Genomic DNA, 27,761 nt, shown 5'->3' with positions numbered 1-27,761 from the left:
AGTGGGGGAAGAAGCCTGCTCATATTAAGAATTCAGAGATTCTTGATACTAACCTGGGGATTGTCTTAATATTGTCATTGTTGGTGTCTGTAGTTTACTTAATTTTTTAAAACATGTGGCATTATTCTTCAGTATCACAGTACAGGATAGCTTTCTTCTGAACCTGTAGGCATTGTTCAAGAGAAAAAAAGACTGGTGCTTTATTTCTAAATGTTACTTTAATTAGTTCTTTGATGCTAATGATTCCATTATATTTGGGAGGTAAAACCCAAACACAACCCAAAGTGCACTTACCTAGACACTGATACTTACTTTATACTTCACAAAAAGTCAATTTTATTTGTGTAATTACTGCAACTATACATGATCAAGGTATAACGAGGTGATACCATGAGCTAGCAAATACCAACCTCCTCTGAATTCAATAGAGAAACTTTAAATAGGCACTACTGCAAGCCAGCAAATATGCTTCTTTTCTCTAAAATGGGGAAAACATCCTGCTGGAAATGCTCTTTTGAGTCTAGTTCTGACACTTTTGTGGTATAATTTAAAATTATAAGGTGGGGATACCAGTATGCTCCTGTCCTGCTGCCTCTAAATGGAGCCATCGTTAAATGTGGTTTGATTTGTCCTGCTCTTACAGTTAATGAAGACTGGGTGGTATTTCACCAGGGTTAATGCTCTTGGTCCTTGTTATTAATTCCCCTGTAAGTACTCACCTTTTTCTAGACTTTCCAGTTAGTCCTGTAGGATGTTAAAAAAATGTTTTGATACATATGTTCATTGTTTTAATCGTAGAGCTATAAAGAACTAAGTCAAGAAAAGCCTCTCAAGTAATACACAGGAGTTAGTTTATAAAGTAAGTAAAGCTGAACCACTAAGTAATAGTGACCACAATATAATTAACTTCAACATCCTCAGGGGAGAGATTGTACAAAAAATGAGGAAGCTAGTTAAAAAGACCCTAAAGTCAGAAGTGAGGAAATTAAAATCCTTCGACTCAGCATGGAGGCTGCTTGAGCAACCATAACAGGGTAGCAGAAGGCACGCATAATCCCAAACAAACACGGACGCTGACAAGCAAAAACAAGCCATGGGGCTGCAGGAAGGTTCTCCAAGATTGTATAGGCAAACGTGTCTTTTTCTGAAGGTAAAATTATAACTTGTGAAGTCAATAGGGATAAAACACAGTGGCTAAGATACCCAGCGGAGATTAGAAGGATGACAGAGGATTTGAGGAGCAGATAGCCTGACATGAAAATAAGATTTTCTCAAGTATTAAGAACCAGCAAGCCTGCAAGACATTTTATAAGTCCAGTGGGCTATTTGGTAGAAAAGTAAGAAAACTAATGGGAATACAGTGACACTGAAACGAAGGTAAATTACTTGTTTGCATTAGCATTTCCACGCAGAATTTAGGGTAAAATAGACATACTAAATTTTCTCATGTTATGTAATATAGAAGAGGTTTTGTCAAACACAGGAAATAAAAGATGTACTGGAACAAATTCATAAATTAATTAAAAATAGGGTCCTAAGACTGGAAAGTAAATAAATAAATAAATTCTAAGGGGATTTCAAACAGAAATTTCTGAACTAACAACAAGAACAGACAATCTGATTAAAATCAGTACACTTAGTAAAGTAGAAAGCATTTATCCTCTAAAAGGTGTGAAGGCTAATCTGGAAATGTCAACACAGAGATCCATATACATAAGAAATATAAACTTGTTAAAACAGAATTGCCCATCCCTTAAGTTAGAACAATGTGATCAGAATTCAGAGGCCTGTTCTGAAAGGACATCTTCTCCAGGCCTCCAGTATAGTGACCTCAAATCTGCAAAGCTGTTTCAGTGTTTTAAAATATACTAATTTCCATTGAAAAATGGTCTCATGAGACACCAGCAGTAGAATGGGAAGTAAATGTAAGGCACACGTGTGCTGGGGGTGTGGGGGGCCTGGCCTGACCTGGGCTGTGCAGTACCAAAGAGTCAGGGCACTCTGGGCTCACTGGCCAGCCTGTTACTAGGACAGACAGACAGCCCTCATGGCCTGGGATCCTGCCTCAAAATGGGGGGATTCGTCCCTCTCTGCAAATGCCTTTTTCTCTCTATAGGGTTGGCAGTTGTAGGATATTAACTACTGCTAACTCCTACACATGTGAGGAGAAATGATCCATGTCCCAGCTACCTGGAGCTGAGGAGGATTTTCCCTGGGAGACATTCTGAGTGTTCTGATAGGACTCATCTTTTCTGGGAACAGGCCACTGGGTCAGCTGATAGAGTGGGGCATTTTATATTCTCCTGGGTTGCTGTAGAATACACTGTTGTTCACAATTAAGAAGATTGCAGTTTGAACATTATCTAATGTTGTCCTTCTAGACTAAAATGTTTCCAGAATCAGCAAACTGGCAAAATTCTGTGGTTTGTGAGGTGAACCTTTAGGAGACTGATGTTTTTGCATTAACTTGGCTATCTATTAGATAACCAAAAACTATTGGAAAGAAACCTAAGGATGTTATACAGTGACCAGCAAAGAAACAGAAAATGGAAGAAACAGTATTAAATCTGATAGTTTAATGAAATAAAGCCTACCAAATTCTGAAAAATATTTGGGGAAATGGAACCTGCAGTGTTTTTTGAGAGAGTACATGTTGCTCAAGTCTGCATAATTTTCCATAACTGAGAGGTCCTGGGAATCAAATTAATTCTATTTCTTTGTCATGTTTATAATGTTACATTGTTATGCTCAAAATTACATTCTGATACAGTTGAATATGCTTGTATTTCTAGAGAAGCTCTTATATTTCCAACCCTTAGCTACCTTGTGTCAGAGCTGATGGAGCAGTTGTGCTGCTCTCTGAAGTCACTTGCTGCCCATCAAACTGGGGTGCTGCACACAGGCATGAACACAAGGCAGTGAGTCTGGCTGTGGGATGGGGGTTAGAGATCTAGAATGAGAATTGTGTTACATGCACACAAACCTTCTCTCTAAGAGGTGAATACCCAGGGCAGTCTGATCTGTGCACAGCACAGACTTCTCTGTTAAAGCTGAGAAATACTATTCCAATTTTGTCCGCCTTTACATTTCATCATTCAGATTTTTTGACTGAATTCCAGATTTTGACATCTTGTCTTTCTTGATTTCCCTGACCTTGTCTTTTCATGGTTCTTCAGTTGCCTCTATAATAATTTCTACACTTATCCTTCATCCTGACATCACATCTCCAACTCTCTGAAGATATTTAGCGGAATTATATTTTTTACTGCCTTCTCCTCCTTCCAATCCAGTCTTATTTTGGTGTAATCTCACAGTCAAACAGTTTCAGCTATCATCCCTATGTTCCCAATTGTCAGGTCCACTTATTTATTCTGAACCTGTCTTCTCCTGTTTGTGAAAGTGAAATCTCACTTTGTGTTCTTGAAATGTCTTCGTAGATCATCTGCTGTTCAAAATGGGACCAAACAGAATTCCTGCCCTCTTTCCTGCTCTGCAGTCTTCCCCCACTCTTTCTTTAATCGCTGTATACGTAGTGCATGCCATTCAGCTTCTTACCATGTATGGTCAATGCTTCTGGTTTGAAAATGTATTTCACTTGAAGAATGCCCAAAACACTTTACAGTAACAAACAAACAAACAAAAACAGCCCCCAAAGGGTAGTTGAAATATCGAGCAAGCAGAAGGTAATACATGGAGAAGCCTGAATATGGCAGTGCTCTCCCTACAGCAAAGGTGGAGCACCAGTGAGGGAAAGCGACCTTGTGCATCGCCCTGGGGGCTGTGGCTGTGACCCGGGGGCCGCAGCCAGACAGGAGAGGGGGTTCACTGCCAGGCAGGAGAGGGAGTTCACTGCCAGGGCCCTTCTATCCTGAGCTCCTCTGCAAGGCCTCCCAACATGGGCTCCAATTAGTGCCACTTGTATTGGGGAATATTTTTTACAGACCTGCTGAAAGCAACTGGAATAAGATTCTCAGATTAACTTTATACAGGCCATAGCTCCAAAGCCCTTGATCATTTTCATTCAAGGCAGATTTTGACTGGAGTCTCTAGGAGTTTTTGGCTAATGAAGGATCAGGTCCATCCTTTTGGTAATTTTTTATCATTACCTTGTTCCTATCCTGCTAGCCACTTTCCAGTTTATATTTTTATTACCTTTCCTAGAAATTAGGAATAGTAATGTTTACTACTTCTGTTAAGTGCTTATAGTTATATCAATAAAAACCAGGTAATATTTAATTTCTAGAATTACCCACCTGCCACTGAACTAACAAAGCCCATATAAATCATTCCAAATGAGCACCTTGAGAAATGTCAAATCCCAAGTTAAACATTATAAATGCTGGAAAAATGCAGAACAGAAACAAAAAGGTCCATCAGCTAGACTTTTTATTAAAAAAATAAAGGGTAATTATTCACAGATATCAAATCACACTACTATGAGAAAAGCAGAGGGAAAAAATTGCTTAGCAGTCATCCAACCCTGAATTTGGGGGGTTGTTGTCCATCGTTATTGTCTTTTGGTATGACTCAAATATGAACTATAGAAGTAGGAAAGAAGGAGGGAAGGAAGGAAGGGAAGGGAAAGGGAAAGGGAAAGGGAAAGTGAAAGGGACAGGGACAGAAAGGGAAAGGGAAAGGGAAAGGGAAAGGGAAAGGGAAAGGGAAAGGGAAAGGGAAAGGGAAAGAGAAAGGGAAGAAAACTGAGCTGAAATTAGCCTCCTGCTCAGAGGGCTCTGGGTTATCTTGTCCATTTCTTATCCAGAGACAGTAAAAAATAAGCTTAAAAATGTGTGTAGTTCTCGAATATACTTGAGCTAGATCATATTAACTGTTAAACTATCACTTATTTGTACTGACCACTGTTTAAAATACAGGAGAAAGCATTAGCATTGTAAAATGTTAATTGGTTATGTTGATCCCAGGAGCCAGGCAGACATCCTTTGTGCTGATCAGCATTTAAAGCTGAATTATATTGCTTAAGTAAATTTTAAGAAAAAAGCACAGTAAGATTTGTAAATAAGTAAAATGATTGATAAAATACAAGGAGGGGAAATGTAAAAATACAGAACAGTATCTTCTGTTTAGGAACTGATAACTGTTCAAGAAATAATGACTTTGCTCAGTGTGACTAAAGGCAAGGACCGCTGCCTGTATTTTATATCTGCACTGAGTTGCTGGCTCAGAGCAGACAAAGGCGTATCGCACAAAACTATTTTAAGAGAAATTGCTCCTTGCCATGTAAATTCCTGCTAACCAGTGATTAGTCACAAATACTCCATTGGGGAAACTGAAATCATTAAGTAAACAATTTAAAAGCTGAAGTAGAAAGTGCTGATTGCTCTAGCTCAGCTCACCAGGCTGCTCAGATACAGGACTCCTTGCCAGTGTAACAACATACTTGGAAATAACCGGAGTGCCCATTTTGCCCCTTGTAATGAGGTAGTGAGGCCAGAAGTGGTAACTGGTGGAAAGACAATGAGGACATGAACAGCTTCTGTTGCTAATCCAGGCATTGTCCCTACTCCGTGGGGATAGCAGAAGACTATAATCAGTATTTCGTACTACTGCAAAACATATTATTTAACATATATTGTTTAACACAATGCCAACTACATTGATCTGCTATGAAGCTAATGCTTCCAGTAAGTTTTAAACCCGAGTGCTTACTACCTCTGAGTTTCTGGGTTTCATTTCCCTTTCCCCCCTTTTCTAATCTCTGCCCTGCTGGTGGCTGAGTAAAACAAAGAATGTTTCCCTGTGGCTGGCGCGGTGCTCGCAGGAGTTCCTGCGTACCTGTGGCGTTTGCATCCTCGCCTGCTCCCAGGGCAGTGTGTGGCGCCCGCCCTGCCCTGCCGGGCTCCGGTGTCCCCGTGCCCGGCGCTGCCTCGGAGCGGCGCGGGGGCCGCGGGGCCGGGGGTGCGGCTGCCTGCAGGACCCGGGCGGACCAGGCTGGATTTAATGAGCGCGTCTTCACTGACAGATTCATTATTTGTGTTCGGTCGCTTCAAGTCAAAACTGATTAGTTACACTTACTGCAACAAAGATTTAATGATTTTATTGTTTATCTTCAATTTATTTTGATTAACATCTCCATTCTTTTCATTGCAAGTGCAATTAGGTGTAATATAACAGCGACTACTTTAATTTTGCTGAAATTAAGATGAATAAGTGACGGATTATGGCACTTTGTTTAACAAATAAATCATAGTTAAGAGGACTGTATTAGTAATAAATGAAAAAACAGGCAATCTAATTAAAATGCACGGAGCTGATTGTTCAAGTTTCCAGAAATGTAATGAATTTTCATTTTGGAAATCAGCTTGATTTCAGTGTAGTGCTTATGTATTGACAGTAAGATGACAGAAAGGCACATTATTTTGTAAATCATCTTAATTTATTTTATTATAGTGGTAGAAGGAAGTACAAGCAATGAAATGAAGACACACATTTAAATTTTTTTAGGAGCTAGGATTATTTTGTCAGAAAACACTGCAATTAAGGTATGGTAAAAAAAGAGACTGAGGGACTGAAATGAGGGGAAAACTCATTAGTTCAATTCTCACATGTTCAGACTTCAGCATTTTCTGCAACAGATGAATATTCTCCAGGTCCCAGCCACAATTTTCTTTTAAGTTCATAAGATTCAATTCACTGCCACACAGCAACAGCCTCAAGACGTAAGATGGAAGAAAGAACTAACATGAAGAAAACTGAACTCAACAAACAGTGAGCAAATCAAGATTGCTCTAGCCAAGCATCCCAAATCATGGGGCAAGTAGCAGGGCAGCAATCCCAGAGCCAACTTACTGTGGGGGTCGGATGGGCTTAACTTCTGATTGAGGAAAACCAAGAGGAAAACGAACCCTTCAGAATCAGAAACTTTATCCCTCTGATGTTTAAAAGACCTTGTATTTGACAGGACAGCTTTGAAGATAAAGACTGAAGCACTCTCCAGCTACAGGCTGTTCAGCACCCCACACTGCTGCCTGCAATGCACTTCAGTTTCACACAGTTCACTCATGGAGAGAGGAGACAGGGGAGACATTTCTGAGTATATTGTGCTATTTCTCGATGCCACTGTGTCTGCCCAGACTCTCTTTACAGAGCCTGGGAGAGCTGGGCTCCATTCTGCACATTTCCATCATCCCTCTTTCCCACCCCACTGCACGCTGGCCGGTTGCTCTCAGATGGCCAAATGTAAGTGTGGGAGTTCAGACAGGCACTGCCACCCCTGGCTGCAGCCCAGGACATTGGCACTGGGCACGAGCCAGGATGAGAAGGGACTGCTCCCTTTTCCTTAATGTGCAATATTCTTTTTTGGGGGGAGTGTAGGAGGATTTTATTCCAGAGATTAAGGTTAAAGGAGATTTAAACAGAGCAAGATATACTCTGTTAAGACCTTATTTTGATTTTTCCCCCTATGTATTAGGAATTGGGGGAAGAGGCATGGTCAGGAGAGAAGAGAGGAAACAGAGAAAGCAATTCCTACGATCACAAAATCTGCAAAAGAGTACTTTGTTCTTCCTAAACTTTTAAGCCCTCTTCTTCTATTACTGTTTCTCTTGTAACTGCTTTAAAATGCTTTTTCAGATATTCAGAAGAAAGTCAGCATTGAAAGAAGTACTTATTAGGATTTAGTAGCAATTTTTGAGGTTTTTTTCCTACCTCATTTAGACCTTTATTAGTGTACACTTCTCGAAATACAAGAATTTCAGTGGCAATGCAAATTTGTTTCAGACAGGGAGCTTCCTCATAGCTTTAAAAGGTACCTAATATCGTATTTTAACAAATGTCTGCAAAAAAATAAAACTGAAAAATAATTCCTGTCCTATGGGTATAGTAGGAAAAATCACTGAGGTTAGTTTTTATTGGTGTAAAATAAATAAAGGGAAGGAGAAAGTGAAGTGAGCATCTTGTAATGCCTCCTTTCTTTGTTCTTGATTATACTGATCAGATCAACTCATTACATTAAAATAAGTAGCTCTTCCTAAGTGTACCAAATCAAATAAAAAGATAAATCTGGATTCCTTTAGCAAGGCAGTATACCAACTTATTTGCAAATGTTTCTGGTTATCTCAATCCCTCTTCTAATATTAGTTTTCAATATTTAATAAATAAATGGATGGTAGATAAAGACAGAACAAGAGGGGGAGATAGAGAAGAAATGATGCTAATGACCAAATCAACCTGTAAAAAGCAGCCCTGCTCTGACTGGAGCCCCCGTCATCAGCTGAGTGTCATGTAGGAGAGCCCGAGGAGCCGGGGGAGGCTGTGAGGGCTCGCTGAGCTGGAGACTGGCAGCACCATTGGTTTGAAAGGGCCGTGATTGATTTGTCACCAGAGGCCCATTTGACTGGGCGAAAAGCCCTTCTGATCTCAATCGCTCTCTGCCTCCTTACCTCTGCTGTCCCCTCTCCCTTCTCCTCGTTGGGAGGCTGGCACAGCAGCTGGGCAAGGGGGCTGCAGCTGGGGCTGACACACAGCTAAAGGGTTGAAGGTCACGGCTGCTGAAACTCTGTAAGGACTGACAGGGGACATCCAGCTCATCCTACTTCTCACGTTCTGTCTTGCCTTTAGAACTCCAGAGGTTTGCAAAGCCCCCAGTACACATCCACACAAATACACCAGCACTCCATTCCCCAAGCAGAGGCACAACCAAAGCCTCTCTCTGCTTCTCTCCTTGCCTCTGCCTTTCTCGCACACACTCACACACTCACGTGCACACACACACACACACACACACACACACACACACACACACACACACACACGCACTCTGTCTCCCCACCCCTTCCACCTTCCTGTTATCTGGCTGGCAGAAACCTCTAGATCTACAAATATTAATTACAAAGGACAACGAAAGGTAAGAAGGCGTCAATTATCCAAAGGTGTCGTGATGTTATTTCAAGTCAATTGCAAATGTGTGAGGGGGAAGATTTCGCCCCAGTGATTCCTGTCTGCTTGGCTGATGGGGACCGGAGCTGATTCCCTCCCAGAACTGCTGCAGCTATGCCTTAAACCACACACTTTCCAGCAGGAGCCATCAGCATGGGCCTTTCTGAATTCTCTTTTTATTTCATTCATTAAGGGCATTAGACAAGTTGGAATTTGTATGAAAAGGATCCTATGGGAATACTGTCTCCAGGGTAGGTATTTTCATGACTTTCCACATCCTGGGGCTCTCTCTGTATCTCTTCTCTTTCTCTTTCTCTTCTGTTAGATGGAGCTTTAAAGGAGGCTGCCCTCATCTTCCACCTAATCTGGGGAAAGGAAATATTTTGAGCTGCATATATTGAGTGACAAAATATTTTATTTCTTTTATGAAGTGGAAGCTACTAAGAAATTGTGGAACCTTTCCTGCTTAATTTTGTTAATGGGCTTTGTATTACTATTATTCCTATTCCTGTGTTCAGGTTTTTCTCACACAGGAGTTTCTAATGACAATTGCCTTCATTATCCAAAAAGAAAGAGATAGCAGACTGGACAACAGCAAAATTATATTAATCAAACAAAGGCAGAGTTTAAATTAAAAGGTCGGTTGTGTTCTCATAAAAGCAGGACAATCTCAATACTCTAGCTCATTTCACTTGGCAAAAGAACGTGGCATGAGTTTTTTAACTTTAAAATAGTTTAATGAACACGAATGGAGAAATAATTTTTCTGTGTATTTAGCAGTCTATAAAGAAGAGAGAATGCTTTAACTTTGATCGCCACAATTAGTTCCCTGGGTATCTAGAGGGGAACAGGGCAGCCCTGGGAGCCTCAGTTCTTTAGATACAAAAGCATTTAGATCGCTTTAGAGCAGTTAATCCTGAGACTGGCTAGGGTCCCTTTTGTTTTCTAACTCCATTGTGGGTTTTGTTCAGTTTTTTCTATTCGCATGATTGACTGCCCAATGGATGCTAATTATCCAAATGTCGCTTCTGTCCTTTGAGTGACTTTCTATGTATTATGGGCAACTGTCATGCATTCTGTCATTCTATATCATATTACATGTATTATCATATGAAAATGGTACTCTGCATAAAGGAAGGTGTCTGAACCAGCAGATGCTGCAGATATTTAGAGGACTTGCCTAATTTTAATGGATTTTCTATAGAAAAATTAGTCAGAAAGCATATAGGGGAGAGTCAGAAATTGAAAGTTTATCAGGTAATTATTTTTGTCCTTTTGCTGTTTACATGATAATGTACAAGGCATTAACTGCCTCTGCTTCTGAAATCTGCAGCCACCTTCCTCCTCCCAAACCAGGCAACCCGTCTGTATTTATTAGAGTATGACAGCTTCAGCTAATTAAACTGATATCTGTCTAAAATAATAAGCCCAGAAAGTTAGAATAAACATTATGATTATAAGCAGAAAAGGCAGCTATACAAATGTAGCATCAGTGTTATATTTTAATGATAAACTAAAAATTCCTGTATGAAAAACACTGGATGTAGAATTATGAACAATAATAAAGTTCTGCAAAGAAATTTTTCACTGTAAATATTTTTTGCTTAGGTTTTTATCTCTTTCCATGATATTAATAAGGCTGAGGGCTAACACAGCTGCAAACGAGAATATTTTTTATTTTATACATATGTGAACATATATTTAAAAGGATATCAAGGGAAAGATTTTTGCTGCAGTTTTTCTGCTAAAATAAACTTAACACGCCTCAGTGAAATGTGCATGCCAGCACTTAAGAGGAATGCAAGATTTATAATGATAGGGCTTTTTAGGTTTGCACTCTGGGGTCCATTGAATCCATAGGCACATCCAGAGTTCCCTATCCTAAAATGTTAGGGTAGTGTTTTATATTTGCCATTCATATGAAATGCTGTGGATATATAACACTAAAATTCATGATCTTGAGCTTCATCAAATATATGTGCAATAAGTTTCCATTAATGGTGAAGCTAAATCATGGGAAATATGTGCTTTAGGAAATAACACAAAGATGCCATAGAAAGCCTTGCTCTGCTGTATCAAGGTGCTTTGAAATTTTACATGATCAAATATACATGATCAAGCTGTGCTTGTTAGGGTACGAGGGGCTCCAAATGGTCAATGGCTATTGATCAGGCTGTTAAGTATTTGTTCACCATTCTTTATATCCCAAAAGGTTCAGGGAAATGAACAGTGAAAAATTGCATCAGAGTCCACCTTTGTTTGAGATTGATGTATCAAAACAGAGTATTCATTTGCCAAATCTATTGGAAAAAATGTGTAGTAAATTATGATATAAAGACTCCATGTACAGAGTATTTCCCTTTTTTTAATTATCTTTGTAATATTTTAAGTGCTAATTAAAAATGTAAAGACAGAGCCTTTGTAGAACATGAATAGTGAATTATTGATAAGAGCAGATTTACACAGCAAAAACAGAGATACAATCATAGCTTATCAGTTGACCTTTACATTTTACTTTATATTTTGCTCATGCCAAAATTTTTTTAACTGAAGTTGCAATAACAGTGATGCAGAAGAATCCATAAACTGAAAATGGAAATTTCTGTTACTCTTAGAAAATAGCAAATATTATTGAGATCAGTAAGTTACTGTCTTTTACTATCTTTTAGTAGTTGAATACATATTACTCCTCATGAAGAGTTCAAATTAAATGTAGTGGGTTTTGAAATTATAATGTCATTTGGCAAACATCTCAAAATATTTGAATAATAATTATTCTTTCTTGAGATTTCTACAGTATGTATTTCTACAAGTTCATCATATGTATTGTTTATTTTTAAAATATCTGTAAAGTTTGTTACATCATTCAAAATATTACACATGTTGAAAGAGAATGCTAATGTATAATTCTTGCAAAATCATACAAGGCATACTTTATTTGATTTCATAATACTGTACATTACATAAATTCATAAGATCTTTCCTGAACACAGAAATCTCTGAAGAGAAACTTAATGCACACTAAAGAAAACTACTGAACACAAAGAATTATTTCTGCAGATACTTGCCTCTAAGTAATTATAACATATGTCTGTGTCTGAATCTGCAAATAGATAGATGGTTACACACACATATGTTCATCCACACACACACAGCCTCATACTGTGATATATCATACATATTTATATAAACAAATTTACATACTGTATCTTTGGAAATCTTAAAACCAGCATTACGTATTTTGTGCCTCATTTTCAGGTGGTAATTCCTTAAAATTACTTAATATTTTCCAAATGAGAATTACATTGAAAAGAATCAGCCACGCTTATATAAAAAGTTTGCAAAGTATAAAACGGGCGAAATGTCTGGGATTGGAGGGAAATGCCCTCTCACCTTCTCGTGTCTGACCTGCCACTTAATTAATCTGCTCTTGTCTGGGAGCGGGCAGTGGGAGCGAGGGCAGCACAGCAGCAGAGCCTCCAGCACTCCCAAAGTTCTCAGTGCATTCAGCTCCTAAAGAAAATCAGCTTACTCCAGTACATGTAGAAGATTTCATTGCCACTGTTTCAGTTTGCATCTTATCTAACTTCTTGCTGCCAATATTTGCACACAGGGTGCCCCGTGGGTCCCTGGCCGTGTCCCTCCTCTCTCCCCAGTGCCCAGCTCACACAAAGTTCCCTCTGTCCATACCTGCTCCTGCGCTGGGAAGGGCTGCAGAGCCCGGCGGTGGCATTCAGGTAGTCCAGAGAAGGGTTTGGAGTGACAAAATATTGACTGGATTTGGTATTCACTTATGGAGGATGACGTTAGTGCCACAAAAATCCCTGTGATGTACAGGGAATAGTTAATTAATTAAAGGACCTGCTAATTGCTACTTGAGGTACTGTGTGGAGCTGATGAAGAGTGCTTGGTGCAAGGTTAGGTTCTCGGTTTTGAGTGAACATTTTCATTTAAAAGATTTCTTTAAAGTACATTCTAATTTTTTAATGTTTTTTCAGGTTACTGTATCTAGTTCAGACTCAAGTGTTCAATTGAGCTTCAATTAATTATAATATATAGTCAGGGTTCTTTGGCTGGGATAGATTGATGGAGAAGCTTTGTTTCATTTGGTGCAGGTGGCACTGTTTAATAAGCACAGGAGAGAGTGAATAATGTAGTGTTTGCAAAGAGAAATAAATGCAAAATAGAGAGGTGCAATTAGATCAGCTCAGAGAAATAAAGGATAAATATTAAATGGTCAGGTATCTTGCAAATATCAAATCAAATAGTAATAAGTATCCAGTTGAAAACTGCCATTTTAATTTATGACTATCTAAAAGCACTGCTTTAAAATAAATCTAGTGAGCAAGTCTTCTGCCTTCATTAGGCAGGCACATTTCAATATCTGGAAAGCACCAGACTGCTAATTTTTAAATTCTACACATTGGTTTTCTGATACTGAAGTATAAACAGATTCTAAATTTAAAATACAAACACAACTACTTCAAAAATTCATTTCCAAATTGTATTATAAAATGCCTTAACCTTCAGCATTCTTTTTTTTTAATTGGAGCTATGTTATATTGGGGAAAAAAGAATCCCATAGAAAATTATTTTGGGAAAACTTGTAAATCATTATCAGTAATGCACTAGCCAATAAGGGGCTTCTTTGCATGCACTAAAGATGAAAGAAAGTTGTAGAAGATTATTGAAAAGAACAACAAAATTGTGGATTAAAAAAGTAAAAAAGCCAGCAAAAATTAGAATCTTCTAATGGCACACAAAACCCCAGTCCAAGTATATTCCCCTGAAAATAACAAATAAGAAAAAAGGGGAGAAATGTTATTTGGCCTTAAAAAAAAAAAAAAAGGATCTGGGTATCTGGTAGCTAAGAGGATAGTCCTGTAAGCTACTTAACAAAAGAATGTAAATGCATTAGGCATTTCAGCAACACTTCTGCATCTAAGAATTTCAGCTGTAGACAGATTTTCCACAGACGATTCCCCCCTACTGCTAACCTCTTAAATATACCTATAAAATACAAAATGTTCCAAATCACCTCCAATAAAGGAAGCTTCCTTACATTAAATGCATTGAATATTTGTGTTAGAAATCTGAAGTGCTTTCTGATGTGGTTAAATTCACAAAGAAATGCGGTTGTAGAACAGAAAGGAATGTATTGAGCGCATCATTCTGAATATTTGCAGATGGATACAGAGCTGGGGAAGTTTACTTATAAAGTATGGAATTAATCATATTCTTAGGCTCTGAGCATTCAAAGGAGGCAGTGCTATTGGAGTCCTTTCTGTACAAACCTTGTTTTTGTCATGCAGCCGTGTTTACCAAATCCCGGTACACCCAATCGGGGCAGGCTCCCCGAGCCGCGGATTGGTGGATGCTGAACTTGTAAAAGCTTTATGAGGGAGTGTTTGCTGCTGCTGCAGCCCGGGGTGCCCTGCTGCCAGCCTGGGGCTGCTGCACACCCAGGGGCTGCAGGGGCTGCACGGGGGGAGCGGGGCAGCCTCAGAACCCCTCTCTCAACTCCTGTGTGCGTTTGGGCAAAGCAGACTTCACCCAAAAAGATAAGCTCCCCAGCTTGTTAAAAAAATTAAAATCTGTCCATTTACATGAAAAACGTGTTCCTACAAAGGACCTTGGCACCATTATTTGAGCTCTAACAGTAGAGTAATAAGATTAGTCTGTAGTAAACAGATTTAAAATAATTAAGAAGAAGCAGCTACACTACTAGATGCAAAAAAGAGAATTTTTTGCGATCTTTGCCATGTCCTGTGCATGAATTTACTGAATTTCTAGTAATTGCCACTTCATATTTTGTAAAAGTTATTCTATTTTCATTATTTATTATAGTAGATGCTTGTCAGGCAATCAGATCTAAGCACATCACCAAAAATGTATATTCCCGAAAATAAAACTCCAAAGCTCTGGTAAATATACAGCTACTGACCTTCAGAATCGTGTTTTCTGTACCAATTCACTGTAATAAAAATGAACATTTTGTCATCACTTTGGGAAACTGTGCCAAACACCTTAAAACACATGTCACATGCCAACTTTACTTCATTTTTGTCCTCAGGGAATAGATACATCTGGAATCATAATCACAGATAAAAACCTTGACAAAATTGCACATGAGCCCAGCCCTTCTCTCCAACACCTACCTTTTCATAACATTTAATACAATATTAATATCGGTTACTAAAAAGGCTTCCAACCTTTACATTTCTGACATAACATGTTCAAACCCATATTTCACACTTCTTGTTCTGTTTTAAGTTCAGTGGATTTAACAGGACTCTGGAGAGAAGATCATGTGGTTGAAGATTTCCCTCCCTCTTTGACACCCGTAGAGGCAGTTTTGGAATTGTTTAAATAGCTGTGGCTATATAAACTGAAATATGTGAGACATTGGACATCTAATTTCTCTCTCACATCTATAGATACGTGCTTGTATTTTCCTCTGAAATCAATTGCTTGTAGCAGGGAACAACAATTTCAACGCAACATCTGGGCAAAACCTTCAGAATATTTTCCTTTTAAACTGTATTTTTTTCTCTTTCCTGCATGTGCCTGGTTTACCAGACAAATACAGTTAGCTAGTATATATAATGATAGTATTTGGTCTTTTTTGTCTGTGATTGACGGTTTTTCAAATCAAAATAAAACACATTCTTAGTCGATCATCTTCTTGAAAGTGCACTCCTGTTTTAAGCTCGGTTTGCTTCTGAAGACAGCCAGAGATCTCACTCCATCAGGGGTAAATGGTGGAATTATAGATCCAACAGATCCTATACTCTCTGAAAAATGTTTGGCTTAATATTTAATAGCTAATTCCTGAACTGATATTTTTACTGCATGTTTTTATCAAACTCTCATCTGCTGGTATTGCAAAGAAAAGGAATCAGAAAACTTCGAAAATTTCCATTTATGATTGTGTTTGTAATTAATCCCATGCTGGAAGTACCTCAGGCAGCTCACTGTATGGCTTTGTTCGTGTGAAAATAGAGAGAGCAACCTCTTTTTGTTACATATTTAACAGCTTTGAAAGACATTTTTTTAAACAGCAAATGTACTAGACAGCTTTAAAGCAGAGGACATTAAATAGGGGCCAATTATTCATTCAGCAGCTCTACGTGCATCAAAAACATGCATACCACCAAATTTTCCTGAGACAAACCACTTAATTTGCCATGACTCAGATACCATTTCTGTACTAACTAGATAAGGATAGCAATCATTTACAAAAATAAACAGATATAACAAGTTTCCTACCCTGGAATAATGTAAAAAATCTTTTAAAAGGTGTTCATTTACAATCTGGGGACGGCGTTGGTGGCAAGAAATGTCCTATTTTTAAATGGAACAGTGTTCCTGGTTAGGATAATTTCATTATTCTCTTTCATTTTAAAATGACCCAAAGTATCTAAGTCAGTACATAAGAAGTGCAGAAGGTGATCCATGAACGGAGTAATAATTTGCCTGAACCATTTCAAGTGAGACCACGGAGCTGCTGGTCTGTGTGCAGCAACCTGGGGAGAGGAAGAGCTGAGCTGAGCTCCACTTGCTGACAGGAAGCAAACTGGCTCACATTTTAAGAGAGCAACATCATTGCCTATAAAAATGAAGAAGAGACAAAATATATTAAACTGGTTAATGTTGTAGTTAACTTGCAAATCAAGTAAATCTGTTGGTACAGTATTTTAGAAATAAACCATAACAGCATCACACCAAACACACATTTCTGAACATATATGCATTCTGATTTTGATTTAATGGTATCTCAGCGTCAGCTATTGCTTCCTTTGCTGGTACACACTTCCTGATGCCTACTGTGAAGGGTGCCCATATTTACAACTGAGTAAGATGATTAATTACACCTTGTCAATCACGGTGCATGAAGACATAACACCACAGCAGACAATGAAGAAGATGCCTGAAGCTACAATTACATTTTAATTCATAGTTTATTGTATGTTCCCATATATTGCAGTCTAATAACCGTAGGGGCATCGAAAACATATGAGATATCAATCACTCTGCCCCCTGGTCTTTCATGTTTATATTATTCCACAGTCTTTAAATTACCATAAGTAGTTGCTTATTTTCTAAGCTTTCTTCTCTTCTCTCTTACCTTTTGCTTCCATTTATCTTTTATTCTTAGTATCTTTATCCAACAGCTATAAGTATTTGATGGAAGTTTGTAGCTCACTTAAAATCTGTAACAGACAACCTGAAACCCAGCAATTAGCAAAGACAGCTTAGACTTGTGTTCCTTTGTTGAAGGAGGCGTTGAATCTTTTGTTCTGATTTAGTCACGGTAGCTGGGTGGAAGCTGGTACCTCATTATGTGGTTGGTCTGTTTGTCTGGTAGGTAGCAGATGGTACTGGAGATGACGTTACCAAGAGAGGCAGGGTAGAGAAACTCAAGACCTGTGATTTGTTCACCTGTCACCTATAACAAAATACAGGTTAAAAGACTTTATTATTAGCTGCACCATTTTTTAAATGAAAAAACTCTCATTTCAAATGAGCCTGCATTTCATTCTGAAGACGATTTTGCTCCAGCAATTTTTCTGTGGCTCATTATTTGAAAGTATCCTTGATTTTATTCTGAACAATGTAAATGCCATTCATGTGTCAGTGTGTACATTAGCAGCTTTATGTTTACATTCTGTTACTCTCCTTGTGTTTTGGTAGCAAGGGTTGGATGTCTTCTTGTGTTTGTATATCCATTAGAAGATAATCAGAGATACCCTGTGAACTGGAGGCCGTGCCATACTTTTTCAGCGTGCTCTTGGTATTATTGGTTCCAGCCACTGAGGCAATTCTGTAACATAAAATCCTGTAGTTTAATTCTGTTAAATACCTAAAATCTATTTGATAATTAGCTATGTCTGATAGAGTGTACAAATCCATGACCTTTCTTGACTGCAAAAAGTACGTAATCAATTCAGTGATAGGAAATGAATCTGGTATTAGAATGTCTGAGGATAGCACGGTACACAGCTGTGAGAAGGATTTCTGCAGCAGTGCTTGAGCAAAGGTGAGCCGGTGCTGTCCCACCTCGGGGTCCGTGGTGTCTGGTGAGCAATGGTCCACAGCTGTTCCTGGAGGCAAAGCTCCCAGCACAGACAGGGCTTGAAAACCTCTCGCAACTGTACGGAGAAGGGAAAGATGATTTCATCCAGATAAATGCTATACAGAGCCACTAATGGTGCTGCAGGATTCTAATCTGAATTCAAACATGAACTTCCATTGTTTCCAAGGTCTGATTTTAGGACAGACTTTGGATAGTTCCCACAGATGCCAAATTAGCTTGCATTCTGTATGGTTTCTTGAGGGGTCTTGTGGCTATTTCATATGCATTTCTACAAGAGACACTTTGTTCTCCTCTGTGACATGCAAATGACTTTAACTACTCAGCAATCCCAACAGAAAGATGATAAAAAGCATCAATTATTGTAAGAATGGAATGTATAAACCCAGCAAAGTTGGGCTATGAACAGAAGAATTCCAGTTTTAGCAAGGGTAATCTTGACTGCACTACACCTGTAAGAGGCAAATCGCGCTGTCAGAAAACAACACCTGATGGGAATGAGCAGAGTGATGTAATAATTCATAGTCACGGATGAGGCAGCGAGTCTCATGATCTCAGATGTGCATTCAGATTTACCTTCCGTTGTGCTACCTTTGCTAACATAATTAGAAGTGCGATATTTGACATCTTTAATACTAATTAGTCCTTCCTTACTACCCACCTCCTGGATAAATATTTAGACACCATAAACAGTCTCCCTGTGCACTCTTTGTTTTTCCTGGAGAGTTTCTGAAGCTTTTCCTCAAGTTCAGAGACCTTCCTGGCCTGGTTTTCTTACAGTCTACTTGGAAATGAGAGATGCAAGAGGCCTTGGTTCGTGGAAGGCTCCACAAACTGGAGTGACTCAAGTTGTTACATTCTAACAGTGAATTTTTTTTCATAACGAAGAGTTATTGGGTGCATTCAACTGGTCGTATATGTTTGGGATATCGTGGGACATACTCTAGAACGCCTCCTTCTCGGGCGCTGGAGAAGTTGTGCCCCACAGCCTCTCCGGCGCGCCATGGCCCGACACGTCGCCGACGGTCACCGGGCGACAAACGCCGATGTCCGCGCGGGGCCGGGCCGCTCCCGAGCCCGCGGAGCGAGCGGGACGCGGCAGCGCTGGCGGTGCGCGGGCGGCCGGGCCAGCGCGGGGCCAGCGCGGGGACAGCGCGGGGACACCGCCCGGCCCCGAGCACATGCCGGCGGCCCGGGCGCGGCGCAGCCAATGGCGGCGGGGCAGGACATGATGTCAGAGGGGCTGTAGAAAAGGCGCGGAGCCCCGCGCGGTCCCCGCGCTGCAGACGCGCTGTTCGCAGCTCCGCGGCGGCTCCGCTCCGGCTGCGCTCCCGCCCCGGGCCCCGCGGGCCGCGCCGCTTTAAGGACAGAGGGGGGCCGCCAGTGCCCGTCCCATCTGGTGCCCGTCCAACTCTTCCTCCTTCCCCTTGGCTTTTTCTTTTCCCAATGAGCTCCAGCGGGCTGGGGGAGGAGCGGGGGAAGGAGCAAACTTTGCCCCTGAGCTGCCGCCGCTACCAGCCCTCTGGACTGTGAGCGCGTACGGTGGGCATCCGCCCCAGCCTCCTGCAGCACCAGCCTGCTCTCCGCCTGCTGCAGCCTCCCTCTCCCTTGCTTTCCTCCTCTAAATTTCGCACAGTAGGATGTAAGGGGCTTGTCGTAATTTTTTTTCCTAATTCTTATTTATTTCTCACCGAAGATGGTTTAATTTTTTTTATATTTCTACTATTTATTAATCCCTCCCAACCGTAAGCCTGCCCAGCCTTCTGCCAGCTGGGCCAGAGCATAAAGCCTGGGACTGCACCTGGGGCCATGAGCCCTGCACTGAAGAAACCTCCTAGAGAGATGTGCCGGGGCCGCGCAACAGACTAGATCCAAGCCCCGAAGCTTACACCACCAGTTGTCCCCTCTCCCTCATCCCCTTCGCCCGCCTTTTCTGCACCCCATCCCTTGAAAGCTCGGATCAGTGCCTGCGCCGCGCTCCGGAGATCTCTGCCGGGGAAAAACCCGGTGCCCAAGGAGAGACGGGGCGGCCGTGCTAGATGCATGGGGGAGGGCTCCGGTTAATGCGAGTTCTGGGCTCCTGCAGGGACCCCGACAACTGTCAGCAGCAACAGCAACTCGGGCCCTCCTCCTCTGCTTCCTCAGCGATGCTTTTCCACAGCCTTTCCGGCTCGGAGATGCACGGGGTCATCGACGAGATGGATCGGAGAACCAAAAGCGAAGCACCGGCCATCAGCTCGGCTATAGACAGGGGAGAGACGGAAACGGTAGGAGCCGAAGGAATGGGATAGTCATGCACCCCCCTAAACATGCCAAACCCCTCACAGATACAGCTTTTCCCCTAAAATAACAGACTGGGGGGAAGCGTATGCAAAATACTAAATCAGAAGAAAATTAAGCATAAAGGCACCCCAAAAGATAAAATGAAACCGTGGGGAAAGGCATGAAACTGTTAATTATTAATAATATGCATAGTAATAGTAACGCTTGGGTGAAATGAACGGTACTGCTCTTGTGAGAAAACAGATAGACCAGCCTTTTGGTAGCGTCCAAGAACTCCTTCCCTTCCCCCAGCCTGTCCGGCCTTCCAAAGTTTTTAGGAAGAGGCAAAGTGTGGTTTTATACCAGTAACATTTTGGCACGGCAAATTTTTTTGTCTGCAGAATGGAAACACAAACACCAAAGAATCCAATTCTGTGTTATTTTTCAGGTAGGATGCCTTCATGGAGATAGTCTTTATAGCATTTATTTAAGAAGAAAAAAAACAAACATAAGTGTCTTTAAGTTATGGGTTTTTTAAATAATTTTAATATGTGGGTTTGTAAACATGGCAAACAGAACTAGAAGATATGTCTCAGGAAGACGGATGGATGGGAATTTTTGTAACTTTACCACATTTCATCTTGTCTGCTGATGCGTAGACCTTGTATATTAATACATTTAGATAATAAAAAAGATGCATCCATCTAACTAGCATTAAGCTGGCAAAGTGGACGAAATTTTCAGAGCGTCTTAAGTGATTTAACAATTTATGTATACTAATTTTTTAAAAAGAAATTACAATTCTGAAGTGAGATTATCTCGTACGTTTATTAAATGCTGGTCTTGTAGACTGATACAGGCGAATGCAAGGAAGATCCGTTCTCAGGTTTTCAAACTTCATCAGAATGTGTTCTTTCTTGTAATTATATGAAATTTGCTTAAAGGTGACAGTGAGACTATTTAATCTTGAAACACCGTCTGGAGAACGGCCTTTGTACTAGAAGGGTGGGATGCGATTTCTAATCTAAACGGTTTTGGTTTTCTTTTAAAAAGTTGATATTTCTCCGTACAGTTACACAACATCCAATGATCTTTGCTGGAATAAATATTGTGGCATGATAGTTTTATATAACTGTATATAATCTGTATGGATACACGTGTGTATGTAACAAATAGTGGGTTGGAATGCTAGATCCTTGAATTCCATTTCTAGACCGCAGATTATTTTTGTTACTGGAAGAGCAAAGTAGAAAAAATCGTTATTTAATTTAAAGTGGATTTACAAGAAACTACTTTGGTTATAAAACGATCCCTACTCGGAGTTCAGTTAATGCCTTAAAGAAACAAGCTGCCGGTGGGTTCCTGTGACTAACACCAGTGGAGTGCCAGGGTTTTATTTGTGTGGAGTTCTCCTAGTGGGAATGATGCGGTGCAAACGGGAGCGCTCACAGAGATGGGATTTTGTGATCCCCGCAAGCACAGGATGAAAGCAACGGGTTTGGCATGTGCTGGAAAATCAGCCTCGGTTCCTTTCGATTTCCTCCGATTAGCTGTCTTTGCTTTTCTTTGCGCGAGGATTTAAGGCTCCAGAGGAGGTAAAAGCAAACAAACAACTTCTCCCCCGCCCCGAACCAAAACAAACTGCGTGTTGGGCACAGCTGTAAGGAAATGTTTCGGGTTCTCGTGCACAAGAACTGATCTGCCGTGGGCTTTTGTGCAAAGCGAGTAAGAGTAAGTTGGGACCGAAGTGGAAAGCAGCATATTGCAAGGTCTGCCCCAGACGCTGCTCCACCCGAGCCTCCTCTCCCGAATGCTGTTTTAAGGTGCCTGCTGAAATAAATAAGCATACTTAAACGGTTCCGATATTTCTCCCCCTTTCTTGTTCGGTAGAAGTTGACAGGATATATATATGAATTTGGGGTTTTTTGAGGGTTTCGACTGGATTGCGATTTGACACTAAACTATTAAATTATATAGGGCTTATATTTAGTTTTATTGCTTCCAAGTTTATCCTAGCATAATCTAATGTGCTCTCTTGGTTTTAACCCGCTCTCGTTCCTGCACATTTCCCACTATTTCGTTTTCCTGATTAAACATTCTGCACCTCGGATTTAGTAACGCTCATCTCCTCTGCAGCTTTATTTACTGATCCCTTTAGCGCTTTGGGTCACAGCAGATCGCGATCCGTGTTGTTTGGAACCAGCTTGCAGAGAGCTGTGTCTGCAGCTCTGTGACTACTGGGGGTTTGATCGTAATTCATTCGGAATTTTATAGCTAGGAAAATACACACAGAGACACGCTCCACATACACGCACTCACACAGCATTAACTATGCAGACACTCAGTATATCCGTAATTCTAAATTTTAAGATGATCTATCTGTGATTTGCCCTGCTCTATTATTATTGCGCGTGTTTATTGAACAGCGCCTTTTCTTGGTTCGAGACTGGAAAATCCACCAGAAAAAAAAAGTTCTGGGTCTGGTCTGGACGCCTCCCCTAAAAGCCAGGGTGGTTTTCTGTTTGTCTCACCCGCTTCCCCGCCTCCTCCCGCGAAGGTGGGATGCGGCGGGACCCTGGGGACCGGGCGCGGGGGCCGGGCGGGGTGGCCGGCTCGGAACCCCCGCTCCTCTGCCAGGGGAGCAGCAGCGCGACCCCGGCCGGGCAGGGGGAGGGGGGAGCACAGCCGTGCTCAAGAGTTTCTCCCTCTCGCTAACGGTCTGTAATTGTTTTCCCCCAGCAGACCATGCCTTCCATCAGCAGTGACAGGGCTGCCCTGTGCGCCGGCTGCGGGGGTAAAATCTCAGACCGTTATTACCTCTTGGCTGTGGACAAACAGTGGCACATGCGCTGCCTGAAGTGCTGTGAATGTAAACTCAACCTGGAGTCCGAGCTCACCTGCTTCAGCAAGGACGGCAGCATCTACTGCAAGGAGGACTATTACAGGTACAGCCTGCCCTGGCCGCCAGCCGGGGACGGGGACACTGCCCGCCGCTCCCCCCGCGGAGCAGACCCCGGCCTGACGGGACTGCGGAGGGAATCCGTGGGCACGCGTGGGGCAGGCTGTGAGCTCCTGAAACATCCCCCTGCGGAGAGAGACTGGTGGTGAGGATAAGTCCTACATTGCCGAGAGGGGGGCACGGCCCGGGCACGGCTTCCCCCCAGCCTGCTTTGGCTACTGGGGCCTTCTCCAGGCGTGCCCTGCTCGGCCTCCTGTGCTGGGTGCGGGGCCGGGGCCCGCAGCGGGGCCGCTCCTCGCCCGCCGCCGGTGCCTCCTGCGGCCCGGGGGTGCGGGCACATTCGCAGCCCGGGGGCCGGTGCCTTTCCTGGGGGGGTCTGGTGGGACGGGAGCTGCACTGCGAGGTGGGAAACGAGACGGAGACTCCCGCGCTTCCATTCTGGGATGCGCGCCCGACTGGGCTCCGCAAACGTCCCGGCTTTGTGCCGCTGCCCCGGCCGAGGCGGCCGCTCCGGGGCTCGCAGCCCTTTGCCGCCCTCCGGGCAGAACCGGCGGAGGACGGGGTGGGGGGGAATGCGCCTCTCACCGTCTCCTCTGGCCTTTCTGTTTTGCAGGAGATTTTCGGTGCAGAGATGTGCGAGATGTCACCTGGGGATTTCTGCCTCCGAGATGGTCATGAGGGCCAGGGATTTGGTATATCACTTAAATTGCTTCACTTGCACCACTTGCAACAAGATGCTGACCACTGGCGATCACTTTGGCATGAAGGACAATCTGGTGTACTGCCGCCTCCATTTCGAGACTCTCATCCAGGGGGAGTACCAGGTGCATTTCAATCACTCGGATGTAGCCGCTGGGAAGGGCCCGGCTTTGGGAGCGGGCTCTGCCAACACTTTGGGACTGCCTTATTACAATGGCGTGGGGACTGTCCAGAAGGGGAGACCCAGGAAAAGAAAAAGCCCGGGGCCTGGAGCAGATCTGGCAGCCTACAACGCAGGTAAGAGACCCTTCCCCCAGAACAGTTCAAATGGTCTGTTTCTGTTCACTTCCAAAGGGGGATTTCCGTTTATTTTAGCTTAAACTGTTAATAATAGTTTAGCTGCAGCATAATTATTGAGATCAAGTGCTGTCAAACTGCAATTACAGAAGCTAATATGTTAGCATTTTTCACTTCAGCTGGAAATAAAATGTTTTGAAGCAAGGTCATCTGGTTAAGGGGGGGAAGAAGGGGGAGTGCAGCCTGAAATAAAATCTGGAAACCAGAGATTTTAAGTTAGCACTTCAGAGGCCCGTGAATTTTCTTTAGTGGCTACACTCTAAAGCTGCTGACGGGTGAATTGTTCAGCCCTGGCCTGAGCTCTTGCACCCCAAAGCTTTGGAAGGAAAGAGAGAGAGGAAGTGGTCATTTCCCAGGGGCTGGAGGGAGGGCGGTCGGGGCTGCAGGGCCGGCTGTGCCCGGGCAGGGCCGCGGGCAGCAGGTGTCTGCTGGCAGCACAGATCCTGCTCACTCCGGGGCAAGTTCTGCTGGAGTTTTGTTCATGAGAGGTCACTCGGAAAAGAGTCGGGAAACTCTCAGCATCCCCTCTGCAGCCGCTGCCCCTGGACCGAGCCCAGCGGCAGGAGGAACGGGAGCGAGCCTGGCAGCAGCCAGGGCTCTCTGGATCCAGCAGCAAACTTTCCGACGTGTTTCCTCGTTTAACCTCCCCACCTCCACAGCACTGTAATTTTACAGGCAAAGGAATTCGAGCAACCTCCTGCCCCCCTCCCCCCATCCCCGCTCCCCTCCATCCCTGCTCCCCTCTGCCCCTCGCTCCACTTCTCCGTGTGGCTGCCACCAGAACGGCTGCTATCCCGAGAGCTTCCTGCGCTGCTGCTTGTATGCAACGGGAAAAAATTATTGAACAAAACAAAATTCTTGGCTGTTGGTTTTATTCGAGGACTTGGAGGCGGAGAAGGGCTTCCCCCAGTCCGGCGTTTCCCGAGCCGGGCGCTCGGGCCGTCCTGCCAGACCCTGGCACCGAACTCGTTTCCCTGCGTCGTTCTGTGCCGCGGTGCCCTCTGCGCTTCTCCGTTCGTCCCAAACTGTTTCAGACTGTTTTCTCTTCTAACCTGCCTGCTTCGGACGTGTCCCGTAGGGCACAGATTTGCCTTTACCATGTTCTTCTTTCCCGGAGAGTGCGTTCGGTAAAGGCCAAGTTTGCTGCGGTTTGTTTCGAGCCGCGTCTCTGCGCGCCCCGACAGCTGCGGGCTGCGCCGGGCGGCCGCCGCTCCGCCTGCGCGGGAGGAGGAGGAGGAACGGCGGGAAGAAGGCGCGGGGGGGCACCGAGAAGTGCAGGGGTGGCGAGGAGCTCGGGCTTCGGGCCGGGGAGGCAGCTCGAGACCGGGGGGCTGCGGCTGTTTTGCGCCCGAAGGGAATAACAATAGCGACGAAACGGGGTGGTTTGTACTGAAAATGGCAGGGAGAAAAGGCGCATCTCTAACCGCCAAACGCATCTCGGGAACGAATTTGCCAGCTATTATTGGTTGAACTAGTTGCTGAATAATTTGGAAGTAGTGCAAAAAGCAGTAGTAGTCCCAGTGGTGAAGGTTGATGAAAGGTGGATGTAGTGTTCTCGCGAGTTACAGTTCAGCTTTAAAACATGCATAAAATACACATTTTTTTCCCGTTAAAAACTCTCCTTTTCGGAGGGATTAGCTTTTAATTGTCCTTCCGCTGTCTCCCTGTGCAGAGCAGATGTTCAGATTCAAAGGACCTGTAAACCGAATCAGCGGCATCTGTCCTGGATGGGAGCACAGCCCGAGAACGTCTCACTGCTCCCTGACTTCCTAAATAAACCGCCTTTAACTGCGTTTTGAAAAATTCGTTTACAAAATAATTGCTCTCTGACTTTTAGTCGTTGTTTAGAGCGTGCAACTGAAACTTTAGAGATCTTCTTTGAGTAACCCTTGGCTTCTTCGCTTAAGCTATTTATCTGCTTAACCATTTACTAGACCTATTATCGACTAATTTATGCGGTAATAAGTGCCATTGATCTTGGAAATCAGACTGGGTTGCTCGTTGATGTAAAATTCCACAAACGAGTAAATTATTGCAAAGCCTTGGATTTTGTGCCTTTAAAAGATAAACCATCTAAAACTGTGATAGTTTCTATTTTTATTTTTAGTGGAACTTGTAATTTCCTTCTCAGAAATGCACTACAAGTGCACAATGTTGTCCTCTGAGGGGATCTGTTCCTGGTGATTTGTGTAGAATACTTTGTGTACATAAATCTACACCCAGAGGTGGTGGGAAAAGGGGGACCCATAAACTTGGCAGAGTCGAGACTGAAATAATTTTGTAAATTGCAGCAAATATTCATCTGCAACACGAATTAGACTGACTTTTTCTTTTTTCTTTTCCTACTTAAATGAGACTCCGTTTGCAGGGGGATGATGGGTTTAGATGTGGATAGAGCCTGACAAGTGGAAAATAGCTTAGAAGGATGCTGAAACTTCAAAAAGACTTCTTTTTCTTTCTTTTCTTTTCTCTCTCTTTTTTTTCTTTAAGTGTGTTCCTGTGATCATAATTTCCTCCTTCACTTGTTGGAATGGAGTTTGATGGGTTTTTTAGGTCAGTAAATCAATGGCTGAAAGCTTGCTGAACACAGAAGCACCTGTAAAGAATTCTGAATACTCCCTTTGTGAATTAGACCCCAAACCTCCCACAGTCCGCTATGTTTTATTCATTTGTATCTAGTCTGGCTTTAAGACATTAAAATATCCTGAAAAATGACAGATGTATTGCGCAAACTTGGGGCACGACGAGCTGATAAAATACCCATAATCTGTACAAACAGCCAAGATATTAAGAAACACTTCCTTCCTTGGCTAGCAGGAAGATGCCTTGTGCTTCGCTGAGAGGGTGACGGAATATCCAGGCGGGGTAGATGTCCTCGGCGGATGGGGACGGGGGCTGAGGGCGGCTTTTTGCCGGGGGAGGGGAGGCTGCGGAGGCGCCGACCCAGCTCCCGGCGGGGCTCGGGGCAGCGCCGGGGACGCCTGGAGCTGACCCTCTCGAGCGGCTGTGTCAAAAGTGGTTTGGGGTTTTTTTCCCCGACAAAAATGCGAAAAGCCTGGAAAGTTTTGAAGAGCGAATCCCTCTTTCCTCCCGGTTTCCCTTGGGACTAAAAGCTCACAAGAAGCTTCCCTGTGACTACTGTGACAGAGCGAGCAGACGGGAATCGCGGCTTAAAATCAGATGTCTTGCAGAGACTTCCTGGGAAAAATTAGGGCTTACCCCTTTCCCCCCCTCTTCTTGCTTCGCCCCCTTCTCTCCCTCCTCCCTGGCTGTGGTCACCTTTCGGGTCCCCGGGCGCATCTGGCCCCTCCCCAGGGGGCTGGGGCTGGGGTCGGGGCCGGGGCAGGCGCAGGGGCTGGGCTGGGGTCGGGGCCGGGGCAGGGCGCGGGCATCGCTCCCGCCCCGAAGGGCGAGCGGGGCCCCGGGAGCGCCCCGCGGGCGGCGGCGGGGCCGGGGTCCCTGGGCAGGCCCGGGGAGCGGAGCCCGCTGCAGCCC

The 27,761-nt window shown here is 43.2% G+C and overlaps 1 protein-coding gene across 5 annotated transcripts in view; it reads left to right on the top strand.

Annotated features, from left to right (window-relative positions):
- The first annotated feature begins 8,752 nt into the window (after positions 1–8,752).
- The window catches only part of LHX2 (LIM homeobox 2), a 33,679-nt gene continuing 14,670 nt past the window's right edge, over positions 8,753–27,761 (top strand). The window contains exons 1-3 of one of the 5 annotated variants that reach the window (XM_030961447.1): positions 8,753–8,863; positions 22,991–23,196; positions 23,824–24,206. In XM_030961447.1, coding sequence (XP_030817307.1) covers positions 22,997–23,196; positions 23,824–24,206 — 583 coding nt within the window. In that variant the 5' untranslated portion in view covers positions 8,753–8,863; positions 22,991–22,996. Of the gene's footprint in view, positions 8,864–8,962; positions 9,147–19,280; positions 20,257–20,461; positions 20,700–22,990; positions 23,197–23,823; positions 24,207–27,761 lie in introns of those variants that run through there. The other 4 variants (XM_030961449.1, XM_030961446.1, XM_030961445.1 and 1 more) reach the window with 4 other exon arrangements.

The sequence above is a fragment of the Camarhynchus parvulus genome, chromosome 17 (genome assembly GCF_901933205.1).
Source record: "Camarhynchus parvulus chromosome 17, STF_HiC, whole genome shotgun sequence".
NCBI lineage: Eukaryota > Metazoa > Chordata > Aves > Passeriformes > Thraupidae > Camarhynchus > Camarhynchus parvulus.
The sequence above is the reverse complement of the archived record's forward strand: the minus strand, read 5'-3'. Positions and strand labels throughout refer to the sequence as shown.